This window comes from Ursus americanus, chromosome 25, assembly GCF_024610735.1.
Source record: "Ursus americanus isolate L20-20 chromosome 25, mUrsAme1.1.p, whole genome shotgun sequence".
Taxonomy (NCBI): domain Eukaryota; kingdom Metazoa; phylum Chordata; class Mammalia; order Carnivora; family Ursidae; genus Ursus; species Ursus americanus.
Genome location: NC_142151.1, coordinates 32,079,998 through 32,095,408, shown reverse-complemented (window position 1 = coordinate 32,095,408; position 15,411 = coordinate 32,079,998). Strand labels below are relative to the sequence as shown.

General features: G+C 33.9%; 1 protein-coding gene across 11 annotated transcripts in view; it reads left to right on the top strand.

Moving 5' to 3' along the window:
• KIF21A (kinesin family member 21A) overlaps positions 1 to 15,411 on the top strand; it is a 158,300-nt gene that overhangs the window by 95,798 nt on the left and 47,091 nt on the right. For 6 of the 11 annotated variants that reach the window (XM_087855776.1, XM_087855772.1, XM_087855775.1 and 3 more), the window contains exons 9-12: positions 22 to 211; positions 568 to 631; positions 5,754 to 5,957; positions 11,395 to 11,433. In XM_087855776.1, coding sequence (XP_087711902.1) covers positions 22 to 211; positions 568 to 631; positions 5,754 to 5,957; positions 11,395 to 11,433 — 497 coding nt within the window. The remainder of the gene's footprint in view (positions 1 to 21; positions 212 to 567; positions 632 to 5,753; positions 5,958 to 11,394; positions 11,434 to 15,411) is intronic. The other 5 variants (XM_045776508.2, XM_045776503.2, XM_045776512.2 and 2 more) reach the window with 1 other exon arrangement.

Genomic DNA, 15,411 nt, shown 5'->3' with positions numbered 1-15,411 from the left:
GGAACTATTTTCCTTTCCTAGGGTAAAAGAATAATTGATGAGGAGGGTGTGGAAAGCATCAATGACATGTTTCATGAGAATGCTATGCTACAGACTGAAAATAATAACCTGCGTGTAAGAATTAAAGCCATGCAAGAGACAGTTGATGCACTGAGGACCAGAATCACACAGCTTGTTAGTGATCAAGCCAACCAGGTTCTTGCCAGAGCAGGTATGTGTGTAAGGTGGGATGAGTGAGGGATTAACACTTGGAGGGCAGAGAACATTCTTCATGTTCATGAATTACCTGGAATATTTGAAGTAGAAATAATCAATCTGTGTATATATACAGTCTGTGATTTTAAGTTAAGTAATTTATAAATAATACATTCTTGAAGAAACAAAATGTGGCCTTTGCATTTGTAATATTATTTTATTGTCTGCTTATATAACTAAGGGTAGGAAATCTGCTGTATGCATTGTGTTTCAAAGCATTGTTGTTTTGTTTCCATAACTTTTTTTCTCTGATTCTGTTTTGTTGAAGTTTTAATTTAAAGAAAATGCTTAATTTCATATTCTATCTTGCAGGTGAAGGGAATGAGGAGATCAGTAATATGATTCACAGTTATATCAAAGAAATCGAAGATCTCAGGTGCAGTTCATGTTCTTTCATATGTAATGCACGTGTTTTGGGTTTTGTAGTATAGTTATATTGTTATTTGTTGAGCTTGTTGTTTAGTAACTGTTCACGGTGATATTTTAGTCCTTTGGTGAGGTTAACTCTAGGGGAATAGGTACTTGCCTTTCCCATAATATCACATTCCAAGCTACTTTTCTCCCTTCTCTTCCCATATTCTCTACCTATATTATCCTCCTACTCTAGTTACTATACCTCTGATTGGGAGTTTACCTAACCTGATGTACAGGGCCGGCATAACTAATATCTATGAGGTTACTTTTGGTGCCTTCCCTCCCTGTGCCTCTTTCTCCACCATTTGGGAATGGTCAACATCAATAACTCATTTCTAATTTTTTAAAAGATTTATTTGTTTATTTTGGAATGGGGAGGGCAGAGAGAGAATGGGGAGGGAGAGAGAGAATCTCAAGCAGACCTTCCCACTGAGCATATAGCCTGATGAGGGGCTTGATCTCATGACCCTATTATGATGACCTGAGCCGAAACCAAGAGTTGGACACTTAACCAACTGAGCCATCCAGCCCTCCCCGCCGAGTCATTTCTAATTTTTTAAATGTCCCATTACTGCTGCTCTTTTCTACTTCTCCAGCTGTTTTTTAATGTGTGACTCATTGCATCCCTACCAATTTCCTTGCCTCTCTGGTACATAGAGAGCCTCCTTCAACACTCATTTCATACAACATACTACAAATGCTTACTGTGTGCCAAACACCATGCTGTGGACTCAGCAAGTGTGACGTAAACAAGGAGTTCCCAGTCTAGGTGGGGTGACTTACGTAGATAGTCACATGTAGTAAATGGAATGACAGAAATTAGTTCTAAGAACACCCACGCCTGGTGTGGGAAGGTGGAGGAGACCACTGAGCCCAGACTGGGGTAATACAGATTAGAAAGCAGTTCAGGGACAAAATTCATTTCTATATTTTCAGGTTCCATGGTCTGCTCTGATGGCTGAGCTACTTTCTCTTAAAGTAAAACTACAGTGAGCTCTGTGGGGGAGCATATAAGTAGCTCAGATCTCATTTTTGCTACCCATTTGCAGAAGATAACCAAGTGGGAGATCATCTTTCATAGACACCCTAACACTTCTCCATCTTGTATTTGTGTGCTCTTCCTCTCCCCTTTGAGCTGTTTTAGAGACAGAGATGAGTATTGTTTCCATTGTTTCTGCCTCCACAAGGCACACTGGATCCCTTAAATGTTTCAAGAAGTGAAAACATATAAGACATTTGATGTGGTTGAAGATAAAGTTACTCAAGTAACTGTTGCCCTTATTTGGTATATGTATCTTTAAGCTTTACCTTTTTGATGGAGGCTTTTGGGACATTAGGTCCTGGTTCTGGTCAGCAGCCAATCTGGACTTAACAGTTTTATCCTGTGTTGGCAGTGCTCTTTCCTGCCTACTACCAAAAACTTATTCTCTGACCTCACTCTGTAGACCCTATTTACCATTTCTTGAGACATAACTGACATTTCTATCTTTGAATTCTTTTTTTTTTTTTAAAGATTTTATTTATTTATTCGACAGAGATAGAGACAGCCAGCGAGAGAGGGAACACAAGCAGGGGGAGTGGGAGGGGAAGAAGCAGGCTCATAGCAGAGGAGCCTGATGTGGGGCTCGATCCCATAACGCCGGGATCACGCCCTGAGCCGAAGGCAGACGCTTAACCGCTGTGCCACCCAGGCGCCCCTCTATCTTTGAATTCTTAAAGATCCTCTTCCTCCTCTTAGGCTGCTTCCCTTTATATCTTATTTCTTTGGCACTGGTCAATTTTTAAGGCTCATTCTAAGCTCTGGTTCTTGTGCTTTATTTCTTTTCTTCTAAGACCATATCTAAGCCTGATCTCATTATAGGACAAATGGCTTGACTAGTGTCATTATTTCCTACAAAACAGAATCATTTCTACTCCTCATGTGGCTAAACACAACATCTAATATCTCTCTTTTTCAAGTTCTTGATATAAGACTATTCTTTAAGCCATTTAGAAAACAGAGATGACTCTTAGGCCCTGCGTTCATTGTTTGTGTCATTAATGGCTTGTTCCACTTGTCCACAACTTCTTTGATGGTTCTTTAATTAGGTGTGTCCCACTCCTGAGGGTAGTCTTCTAGAATGCCAAGCTATAATTTACAATATAAAAAATAATGTACATATGGAATAAGCATAAGTGAGCTTTGAATATAAATTGGATTACCTGGATTGAAATTAAATTTTCTACTTATTAATAAGTTTGTGACCTTGGGCAAGTTCCCTAAGATCTCTGAGCTTTAGTTTGTTTATGTCTAAGAATGAGGTAATATCTGCTAGTCTCAAGGAGTTATTATGGGGCTCAAATGAAAGAACAAGATATCACAGCCTAACGTGGTATTATTTAGGTCCAAGTTCTCATATCATTTTTTTCTCTACTAAATCCTACTCCAATCCATATTTCTACCAAAACTTCATCTTTGGAAGGCATTTATTCATAGCTCCTTTAACATAATCCACATTTATGTTGATTATTGCCACTTGGGAATGTTCATATTTTAAGTTTTGTTCTAATTGTTAAATAGTACTAGTTTCCTTTTAATAAATTTACATGTCCCATTAGTTGTTGTGAAATAATAATGGACACTAATTAATTAATTAGTTCTTGTTTTTTTGGACAGGGGCTTAAAATTTTTGTAGAAATTTTTGAGAAGATAGGAAAGTATAAAAAAATTAAAGTCAACCATATGGCTACCATTACTAGAACTGCTGTTAACATTTTGGTGTATCTTTTTAATGGTTTTTCAATGCATACTTTAGCAAAATTGACATAAGGGTATATATATTGCTTTCCTATCTTTTCTTTGAAATGTGACAAGATATTATGAGCATTTTTAAATGCTATTAAATATTTTTCTAACATAATTTTTGCTTGATTACATGTGGTACTATCTTGTGGTTGTAATTGATTTGCTTAATTAATCGCCCACTGCTTGATAATTATATCCTTTCCAACTTTTTGGTAAGATTAGTTATTATTCATTAAATACATTAGCAATCTGGTGAGTTTTAAATTCATTATATCATTGATCCTCATAACAATGATAGGGAAATGTGTATTTTCATCTCATTTTACTGAGGAAAGAGTAGAGGCTTTTAAAGACTAACAGCCCAAGATCAAGTGAGTGACGGAGCTAAGATGCAACCTGCTCCTTCCTAAGGAAGTTTGTGTCCTTCCCCTCATGACTCACTGCTTGGTCTCCTGTTAAATGAAATGCAGGTGGCAGGGTCGGTTGGTGAGTGGGAAGAGAGAGTGTTGTTATCAAAAAAGCCCAAAAAGCAACTTATGTTAATGTATCTTGAGCTTTGTGGAGTTGATCCCTAAAGGTTTCAGCCTTTATCAGCACCAGCATTGAAGAAGCATTGAATATACCCCTATGAAATGCAAACTTAAATCTGGTAATAAAAGAATTTGTCTGGTTATTATATAAATGAACCAGTACAAAACCAGTCATTATTGATAGCTAATTTATTATATTTTTGTTTATTATTTTTTGTGGGGTTTTTTTGTTATTATATTTAGTTTATTATCTCATTCATTATTATGTACCCAGGCTATTGAAAATACAGAAAAATGTAAATTTTGGCTTTGAGTTTTTAGAGTTAAGCTGAGTTTTTATACTTATGTTATGCTCTTGATTAACAAAATGACAGCATTATATTCAGAAGCTTCTTTAAAGTAATTTTGAAATCATTTAACCTGGACGTTTGTACACAGCTGCTTAACCATTTCAAAATAATGTAATTGTTATTCTGCTCACATAAGACACCTGACATAATAAAACAATTTCATTAAAGAATGTATAAGACACTGACTTAAAACATATGTTCACTGACTTATGTACACTCTGTTTCTAGCTGATTCCAGCAGTGTCATGAATAATTTTGGTAGTAAAAAAACACAGAGGTGATTGTGTCTTCTAGAGCTTATAAACTGCAAATTAATCTAGCATCTTTCTCTGAAATACTTGGACGTATGGCAGAAGTGCTGTACAATATAGTTTTGAGACTGATCTAGTAAGATAGTACTTTCTCCTTATAGCCCTGTCTCAATCACCGTTCTGCCAAATTGACCTTGGAAATCTATTATATTGAAGTAGGTAATTGTGTTCTTGGTGGTTTAAATCAAGTAGAAATAAAGGACTAGCCTAGTGGACTCTGAATCCCTTTTTGTTTCAAGAGTCCCCTCTTTTAGAATCTCGTCATCCTGTGTTTTTTGCATATTACTGACAGTACATACGTTATTCTCCTGTCATTATTAGGACTGCTTGAGCAAACAAAAGAATGTTTTCAATTATCAAACAGGTTTCCTTGGTGATACCATCTTTTCCCACGCCATGCTTTGGAGCCAGATGTCTTTCAGCCAGTTAGGGGCAAGTTTGACTAACTATTTCTTACAAAGATTTGGAAATGCTATTATAGCATGATGAATGAAGAACTGAAAGAAAGGGTACCATGCTGCTTGTAGATTTTAAGTTTAAATGATGGGTTTACAAAGCAACATCACTAATGCCTACTGGCCAGAATGCAACTAATCTAATTACCATTGGCACTTTTGAGCACTAAAAATGTGATTTCAAATTTATAATTATTTAATCAGGGAATTTCAAAAACTCCTAAACATTAATGTTTCTGAGCACATTTATTTAAAAAAAAAAAAACCAACCAACCAACCAACAACAACCCTACCTTGTAGCAACATTGAAATACATTTTGAATAACCTTTTAGCATACAAAACAATATATTTGAAAATGTTCCCTATTTATAGCTACAGTAGTCAGATTTGTAGAGACAGAAAGTAACATGGTGTTGCTAGGGGCTGGGAGCAGAGGGAAATGGGGAGTTAACGTTTACTGGGTGCAGAGTTTTAGTTGGAGAAAATGAACAAGTTCTGGAGGTGGATGGCGGCTGTGGTTGCACAATAGTTTGGATGCACTTTGTGCTGCTGAGCTATATGCTTAAAAATGGTTAGGGTGGTAAATTGTACGCTATGAATTGTGTACTACAATAAAAAACGTTTCCCATTTAAATATATTTTTATTCACTAGGGCGAAATTATTAGAAAGTGAAGCTGTGAATGAGAACCTTCGAAAAAACTTGACAAGAGCCACAGCAAGATCACCGTATTTCAGTGGATCATCAACTTTCTCTCCTACTATCCTGTCCTCAGACAAAGAGACCATTGAAATTATAGATCTAGCTAAGAAAGATTTAGAGAAGCTGAAAAGGAAAGAAAAGAAGAAGAAAAAAAGGTAGTGTTATAAAGTCACTGCTATATGAATCCTGTTTTTCTTTCTTTTCAGGATATCTTAATTTGCAATTACAGTGAGTATACAGAGTCTCACAGTATGTTAATAAGGGAAATGTCATTTAAATTAGCTGAAAATTATAATGATATACATTTACTGGTTTATCTCTACTTGTATGTAAGAAAAATAAGTTAATTATAATAATATGGTAGATTTTATTTAGACTTTGACAAGGTAAAATTACTATTAGAAATTATTTTATTATTTTTCAAATAGCTGCTTTTGCATTCCATTCATCTTCTCTGCAAAGCTTGCTCTACCATCACAACTCACTGTTTCCATTTCTTTCCAATTTTCTAATGCAATTTAGTAGTCTCATGGATATAATCTGATTCCTGTCTCGATTAGTTTAACTAAAGGCTAAACTAATCCATCAGACTGTCATTTAATTTCATTTGGTCTCTTCAGTATTTCTGCAGGGCTTCTAATTTGATTATGTCAAAGTTATTTATGTTGTTTTAGGCCTTTTGAAAGAACAAGGAGTTACTCAGCTTTTCACCACTGTTTTAGGCTTTCTTTTCCTTGCATCCTAATAATATCTTCCTCTGAAATCAACTGGGTGCAAAGAAGAGGAAAATAAAAATTTGACCACTTGTAATGTGTGAGTGGTTAAATATTCACAAATTCTTTACATGTCTACATACTGATTCTGTGGTGCAGTCACATTACTTACTAAATGTAGTTTGAACATGCCAGCCAAATTAATTTTAAGCATTTTTGGCTAGATATTCAAAAGGGGACACAGCTATCAAATGGTTTATCACAAGAGTCTTGCTTTGTAGAATTATTGACATTTAGTCTACCTGCTGCTTTGCTCAGTTTATTTAGAAATTTATTTAGGCAACCAGGCATTTCTTCCTTGAACAGTCCAGTTAACTAAAGTAAATGGGGGTTTAAATTTTTCAAGTTAATTCTGCTGTGTGTCCTTGAGTTAAAAAGGAATGATTAGAATAATTAAAACAAGGAGTTACACATTTATGGTTAGGAGGCATTGCAACTGAAATTGCATTCTTAAGATACTAATGTCTTAATAGGTGTTTTTCATGGATGACTGATTATGGCAGCAGTAAGATATCTAATGATTAGCTTTTATGCAGGGTAGTTAAAACTGAAACAGTGATCACAGAATTATATGTGATCCCACATACCGCTTGAATGAAAATGAGATTTTTGCACATGACTTACTATTTTCTTGTAAAATTCAGTTTGGTAGGTGGTCAAAATATCAAATAGTATGACTTGTTTTTAAAGGTCTTGGTTTTGTTCATGAATAATAAGTATGAGGAAGGGTATCTTTCTCAAGGTCATGAATTGATTCTGTTGTTTCATTTTGAGGTAAATTTAGAGATGTTACCATAATCACCTGTTAGGTATGAATAAAAAACAGGGATCCCAATAGAAACCTAAGCTGTTTTGACATTTTTATAGTGAGCACAGTACCTAAAATAATACCTCTGGTGAAGGTTATTTTTGTGACAATGCAGGGAGATAAGCATTTTGACTGGTAAATAGTACTAAAGGAAAAATATATTATTATTAACATTTGTCCCTGGTGCTTTTAAGGTAAAAAAATTAAATAGCTGTTATTTCAAAGTGAAGAATTGACTATTTCAGTGATTATGGTGGCTGTAGTAATTGTTATGGTAAAAATAATAGCAGATGTTAATGCTAAAAAGACCTTACCAACAACTATGTTTAAACATAAGAACCCAACTGAAAAACGTTGTTATTTTTAACAAAAAGTGATACAAAATAAAAAAAAAAATTGGTGAGGAAAAAACCAAACTAGATAAGGTAAATTCAGAGATATATCTTAATCATCTTGAAAAAAGTGAATGATGGCTTAAAATGAGAAATATTAATGCTTCCTAAAATTAATAATCATATATGATATTTAAAAAATGCTTTATAAAGCATTTTCACATACATGTTATAGCGTGTCTTTGTAGAACTGAAACCTATATAATGTAGTGTGAACCTAGAAAAAAATTTCTTACGTACCATAAACTGCATGACAGCCTTTAGAACCAGTTTATGAATCTATATAATTCCATATATAAATTTGTAGAATTTAATACAATTTTTCTTACCACACTCTATTCAAACCTTCTTGTGGATTTAAACATGAAAACCAATACTGTTTTACTCAGCTTGATTAAAGCATTTCATTTATCATTGTTTCCTTTTTGCTGTAGATCCTAATAACTTTTAGGCTGCACGTAATGTAAATTCCTATTTTACAAATGTAGGTAAGCTGTCATTTTAGCTAAAGGGTTTGCTACAGGTTGAAACAAATGAATCATGAACAAAGAGTTCCAGAAGCATGTAGAGTGACTGCAGTTTGTCTAGGTTTCCATGGGAACTCTTTGGAGGCACTAGCTCCTGTTTAGGTATATTGATTCTGGTTGAGTTGTTTTATATCCCTCGTATTTATGTATTTTATTCATCAGAGAGGGCATTGTAAAATTTGGATTCTGCCTCAACCTTACATACGCAGTAAGTTCATTTAAAAATTCTTTGGAAAAAAATAGTAAAAAACATTCTTTGGAATTTGGGACTAATTTTTCTCTAGAAAATGTTATAAATACATATTGTCCAGGTTTCCCAACTGACTCACATACAGTGATTTTTTTACCCATTTTGTAGTGTGGTAAGAGCAATTCAGAAGGGAAGGGGGAAAGGAAAAAAGGTAAAAGAAACTTTCTTTCCTTTCATGGATGTAGCCAACCTTTAGGGAGAAAGTGTTAATTTCTGCCTTAGCCATCCTTTTTTTTCCATCTTCTGACCCCCTGTGTCCTTACGCTGCCTGTCATGGTCCATTCCTCCCTTATGTGGTAGTTCTGATGTAATTCACTCTACTCTAAAGTATTCCTGATTCCAAAGTCATCTACTTCCTTCTCTCCTCTCCTTAAATTCAAATTTGGGAGCAAAACCATCTATGGCTAAAGGAATCCACACTATATATATCCACCTTATGACTTATAACCAATAAGCCTCCTTCCTAAGGATGTTCGTAATTTTGAAAGAGGAAGCATTAATTCAAATACTAGGTGACAGCAGCCTCATGAAGAAAAAAAGAAATCAAGTTATGTAGGGAAGATTTTTACCTTCTTTTAGCTGAGAGTTTCCAAGATCTATCTGGGGCTTCACTTTTGGGTACAGATGTCCTAAGCTGTCCTCATTCTCATAGCTGTGTTCTTTCCTCCCCACTAAAGCCACAAATTATTTAGAAGCTCCATTTTTTAAAATTTCCTTCGTTTTGTGTTTGTTAGTTTTTGGTTGTAGTGGCTACAGGGCCCCTGACAAAGTAAGTGTTGGTAGGAAGAGTAGCAAGTGGATCATTTTTATGTCAGAAACTGCTTATGTTCAACGAAGGCATCATAAGTCCTGTTTTACATGGAAGTTAAACCTTTTTCTGCATCAAAGTCTTTATCATAGTTACAAAAATTAGCTAATATGTGGAGGTTTAAGATTTATTCTTCTACCTGTCTGTGCTTATTTACTATTGAGCTGTAAAATCACCCATAGTTGTAGATAGGAAAATAAGGGAGTGTAACAAAATAAGGTGGAATAATTGAAGAGACTGTATTACCTCTTTTTCAGTAACAGAAATGTTAAAATTGTTGGCAAGATTTGTCATTCTCTCTCCTCTTAATAGGAGAAGCATTCTTTCTCCATGTAATGGAACTAAATGGAATAAAAACTGAACTCCTTTAAATTATGGAGAAGTATCAGATTGTTAGTTTATTTTTCTGCCCCCCCCCACTGTCTTTTTGAACTACTTGTTGCAATGTTGTTTAAAGAAACAATAGAAAAGGCATCTAACATTTATCTACTTACTAGCTCATATCATCCATACATTTTTTTTTCATCCATACATTTTAATAGAGCTCTGTTGTGTTAGATAAACAGCATATTGGACGTAGAAAATTTGGGCTCTTTGCCAGGGAGTCATAGCCTTTAAGCTATTGTAGGTCATTTTCATTAGTATAAGCCTAGACTAGGCATTAATCCCTATGTTTTTTGGATATCTAGCTTTAAATGACTTGAAGTATAAAAAGCTTCACTAATTCATTGGACTGCGTTATACTTGTGTTTAGTGGTGTCAGGTTGAAACTCTAGAAACACATAGATTTCTTAGGTGATAGCTTTATTTTCCTTTTCTTAGCCATTATACTGGACCTTTTGATCCCTGGTGAATATCACTCTAGAATTTTTTTCCCAAAAAGATTGCTAGTCTCTTCTTGTGATAGCAATATATAAGTTGATTATGAAAAACCATCACAGGCCAACAAAGAGAAATCACATGCAAGCACATGAAAATAACTGGCTTGAAATAATTTATACTTAAGACCCAATCTCTTCATTTAAAAATATTGATGATTCTGAAAAATATTTTTGGAATTCTGGTCACAAGTGTGCTATATCAAGATTGCTATATGCTTAATCAGAGCCTAGCACATCTGTCTTTTTGTTCATATGACAAATATTGGTATTCAGTACATTCCATTGAGTAAAGATCCCCAAGTGTGTGTATTGAATATTGTTTAAATTATATTTCAAAGTCTTTAAGTACATATTTTTAGTTTTTCTTATATTTTTCTGATTGAAGAACAATCTTACTAATGGAAAGTACTACATTTCCCATTTTATTGCCACCTTTGCCGTAGTCCTTTTAGTAGTTTCTAATTATTAGTACAGTGATATTATGAGATTTTATTTTCAATTAATAAAATTACCATTTTTCACTGATATCATAACAACCATACTCATTTGACTGTAATACCATTTCATGTATGATTCTGAGATAGAACTTTTTTTTTAGATTTAGTGATGTTCACATGTAGTATATTAAAAATAGAAAACAAGTTTCAAAAAAGTAGCATTCTAGTATGTAGTATTAATGGTATTTTCATATTATGGTATAAAGGCATTACTTTTTGAAGTTCTTTTAATGATGCCATAAAAAGGTCTTTTGGGAAGGCTTAAAAGGAAGAGGGTATCACTGAATGTGGGCTTTTTTGGGGAAGCTGAGAAAATTGAAACATTTCAGATTAAAAAAAGCAATGGCATCCAAATACTCTTACTACTGATCAAGTTATATAAACAGAGACTCTACATTTTACTGCTGAATAATTTCAACTGATAATCTATATACTCTTCTTAGATATAATGCTGCTTGTTTTTCTACTTACTTTTTATTCATACAAAATGTATTGCCTTTTTACTGTGTATTGTCCTTTGATGATATCTTTTAAAATTTATTTTAAAGTCTTCAAGCTCATGTATCATTTTTACCTTCTTATCACTTTCGCTTTTTACTGTCTGGTTTGTCCTTCATTGGCTTGGCCTTCCAATACTGTGCCTCGTGATTTTGAAGGCTACAGAAACTTGAGGAAAGCAATCGAGAAGAAAGAAGGTTGGAATATTTCCCAGGTTTTTTATTAAAATGTCATTTAAATACTTAGTTGCCATTCACAAGGAAATGTGTTATAGAATTATAGATTGTTTCAGACTAGATTAGCTTGGTGCTCCTAAAATTAATGATGATTTTATAAAACTGACAAATACATCAAGTGTATTTCCAGAAACTATTTTTTGAGAATAAAACCCTCCCTAGTTACCTGGATTAAAATTCATGTGATTTCTGAATAAACTATCATAATTATGATGGTGACTTACCTTTTTTAGGCAAAAAATGACCCCTCCAAAACCCACCATTGACTTTCAGAATGTATCTTTCAAAAACTTGTGAACAGATTGGGAATTTTTAATTGGGTGGGAATTGAGATTTTGTTGCAGCCCATGCTAAGTCACAGGTGGGTTTTTCTCCCCTCTTTCTTATTTGGTGTAATATTTAGAATATTATATCTGCAATTCAAATGTATTTGCATATACAAATATCTATAATAGTTGGAAAATAGCATTAAGTGGCAACAAAGCAACAGGAAACTGTGGCCTTATTATAGATAAGATTTACAAGGCATTTTTAAGGTTGAGTTAGAAAAATAAGTGTTGCTTTTAAAATGTATTTGAGGTGAGTGTCAGAAATAGGATATTTTCTTTTTTTCACTTAAAATATGAGCAAAATTTAAAGGCACATTTCTGAACTCTCCAAACAATAGATATTTGCATTTTAGTCATGCAGAATTATAGTTATTTAAACCAGGATCAAGTAGGATTTTACTTCTTATCAGAACTTCTCTTCATAGCTTTTTCTAAATAACCCCCCAGATTATATGATCAAAATGATTAAGAAAATAATATTTAAATATTTTAGAAGCACCACTTCAGAAATTTCAAATCTTACTTAAAATAAGCCTTTTGAGAACTTTCACTCTGCAGTAATTAGCTACCATAATATCTTATTTTAAATATGAAAGCTTAAAAATTATATTTTCTTCAAATTATTTAATAATTTACATTCCATAATTATATTCCACACATTACATAGTATTCTATAGTATCTATAATTTTATTCTATAATTCTATAACTTATTTAAAGTATCCTATAGTGAGAATGTAATTCTAATTGTCTGTAAGTTGGACTAGAACTCACCTAACTAGTATGTATTTAGGATGTTCTGTTTATCATAAGAATTAAATTATGGCATTAAAAATGTGAGATTTCCTCTATTTTAGAAGGTCAAAATAAAATACACAGTTAAAGTAGTGTATGAAAGCACCCTTCCACCTTAAAATTTTCAAGTCCTTTAAGTGTCTTTAGTGAGTAAAGTTTGCTTCTGGTTTTTATATCATCCCCTAAAGGATAGCAAAAGCAGAGCAGTTTTGTGTTCTAGGATAGGACTTTTCAAACATGAATATGCACACAAATCACCTGAGTAGTTTGATAAAATGAAGATTCTGATTCAGTAAAACTGAGGTGGAGTCTGAGATTTTGCTTATCTAACTAGCTTCTGGATGATGCTGATGTTCCATGTCTGTGAACTTGAACTTTAAGCATAAGATTCTAGAATACTGGCCTGGGAGTCAAGACACTTTGTTCTGTCTAGTCCCCTTGAGCAGGCTAACTACCCTAGGCCACAGTTTCTTTTTAGGTTGTCAACAAAAACGTTGATATTGGTTGTTAAGTGTCAAAGGGGTTAAACCACGTGATCACTAGTGTTCCTTCCGACTCCACGACTCTGTGTAACATGCAAACTTAAATATTTTTCATTGCTGCTTAGATAGTTATTTTAGATATCAGTTTGTCTCAGTTTATTGAGGAAAACTTGAATATCTGAGGTACAACAATTATAAAGTAGCAACTTATATTTGGCATGAACAGCTTATAATATATGAGTTAGCTTTTTATATATAAGTGAAAAGTAACATTTGCTGGGTACTGGTGACTTGGAGAAAGTAAGAGGATTAGAATAAAGTGGTTATCTAGCTATAAACTGGAGTAAAAGAGAATTTGGGTTGGAGCTTAAATAATGAAACAATCAACAATAACAAAAATTGTGTGTTGCAACAATTTACAGGTGAGGAAGGAAAACTGCATAGGGGAGAGATTGGGGAATGCTGATGGGAAATATCTTTCCAAACATATTCACCTGTCCTAGTGTTAACCTTAGTCCTAAACCTCAAGTATAGTCTGTTTGAGTGCCCGGTACTGTCCTTTGAGTGGGATGATGGGCAAAGGGGAGTTTCTTTCTAGAGTTTCAGTTGGAACTGCATGGTAGGAAATCAACAGCCCTAATATAATCCAAGTGATGTAAGAGAGGCATTCAGTATAATCAACTTTTTTTGTTAACAAAATGATTTAACAACACTCATGGAACCCTGTTATAATTTACTTGATTTCTTTCCAGTTAAGATTGTTTTATTGATACTGCTACTGGTTGTTCCTTCTCACTGTACAGATATGCTGTCTTCTGGGCATCTTTATGCATCTTTCAGCCTGTGCCATTAGCTTCCAACATGATTAGTGCACGAGACACATAGAGGTGTTCATGCACAGTCGTAGAGATTAATGTATTTAATAAACACTTACTGCACATTTATTATGTACATCCCCTGGGTACTGGGGACATAATGTAGAGTCAAATGGGCATGATCCCTGCCCTCACAAGGCTTACAGTTTAGTAGGGAAGACAGAAATTATAGAAATAATCACATAAATAAACATGAATTAAGAACTCTGAAAAGTGCTTACAAGGGACAAGTATTTATCTTGTTCCAAGTACAAAAGTATCTGTGAGAATTGGGACATTGGGTTAAACATTATAGTTTAATAATAACAGAGCTTAAATAAGATTAAATTTTTATCCTAGAAACTAAGAACAAGTCTAGGTTTGGGGGCAGTTTTTTAATGTAGCAGAATATCTGAAAGAAATGGTAGCTGTTATAAAGGTATTTTGATAAGGTTTTTAAGCTCTTTCTAGGGGAATTTTATTTGGAGAATATTTTTTTTTTTTAATTCTTGGTGATTTCAAAATGTTACAGTAGCACAAGAAGAAATCTTTCACATATAGATTTATTTGAAGTTCACTTTCCTAGTATTATTTAGTTTGATTACATGTATGAATCTAGTGAACAGATGTATAACTTCTGTGCATAATTGATCATGGTTGCTGGACCCTAAAAGAGTCATAGTGAATTAAGTGTGAAAAGCTTTGCTCACTGTAGTGTGCATTGTCTTCTTCTCAAGGCCACTGGGGCTGAGTTAGGTTAACTATAAGCATTACCTGACATCAATGTGTAGTTAGAGCTGTTAGTACCAGATGACTGAACAGGAGGCTTCTATTTGGTATGGCCAGTCTTGCAGCAGATCCTGCAATTTCCCATTCAGTCAAAGGTCAGGCTGAACCTCAGACAGTTATGGTGTGCAAAGACCCATTTGTGTGAGAACATTTTAAGAAAAGTCCTTATGGCCAAGAAATAACTCCTGTGCTAGAGAATTACTAGGAAGACCTAACCACTCTAATGATACAGCCAGTGAAGACAGACTTACTGTGAGCAGATTTATTCTGGGTCTTTAAATTTATTTTTAAATGTATTAGGACATCAATAAAAATTCAGCTTCTGTATCTTCGTATTTAGATAGGAAAAGTCATATATTTAGGTGAGAAAAGAAAAATATTTGTTTTGATTTCCTTTGAATTTAAATCACCTATGTTCTAGTTAATTGGCTAGTTATTGTGACTAGTTCATAGCTGTCTCATCAGATCTCATGCCTTAGGGTATAATCTATTCCTCAGTGTTTCTAGAAAATAAACTTTCCTCCAGTGATATAATTCACTATTGTTTGGCAGTTTCTGTTTTCTTCTGAAGCATCAGACATAACTTTGCTCAGTCAAATGATAAACTCTGCTAGTTTGTTTTCACAAATGATGATTTTTAAGATCTGGGAGACAAAAGTGAACAATTTTCCTCTCTATTTTAATACTGTACC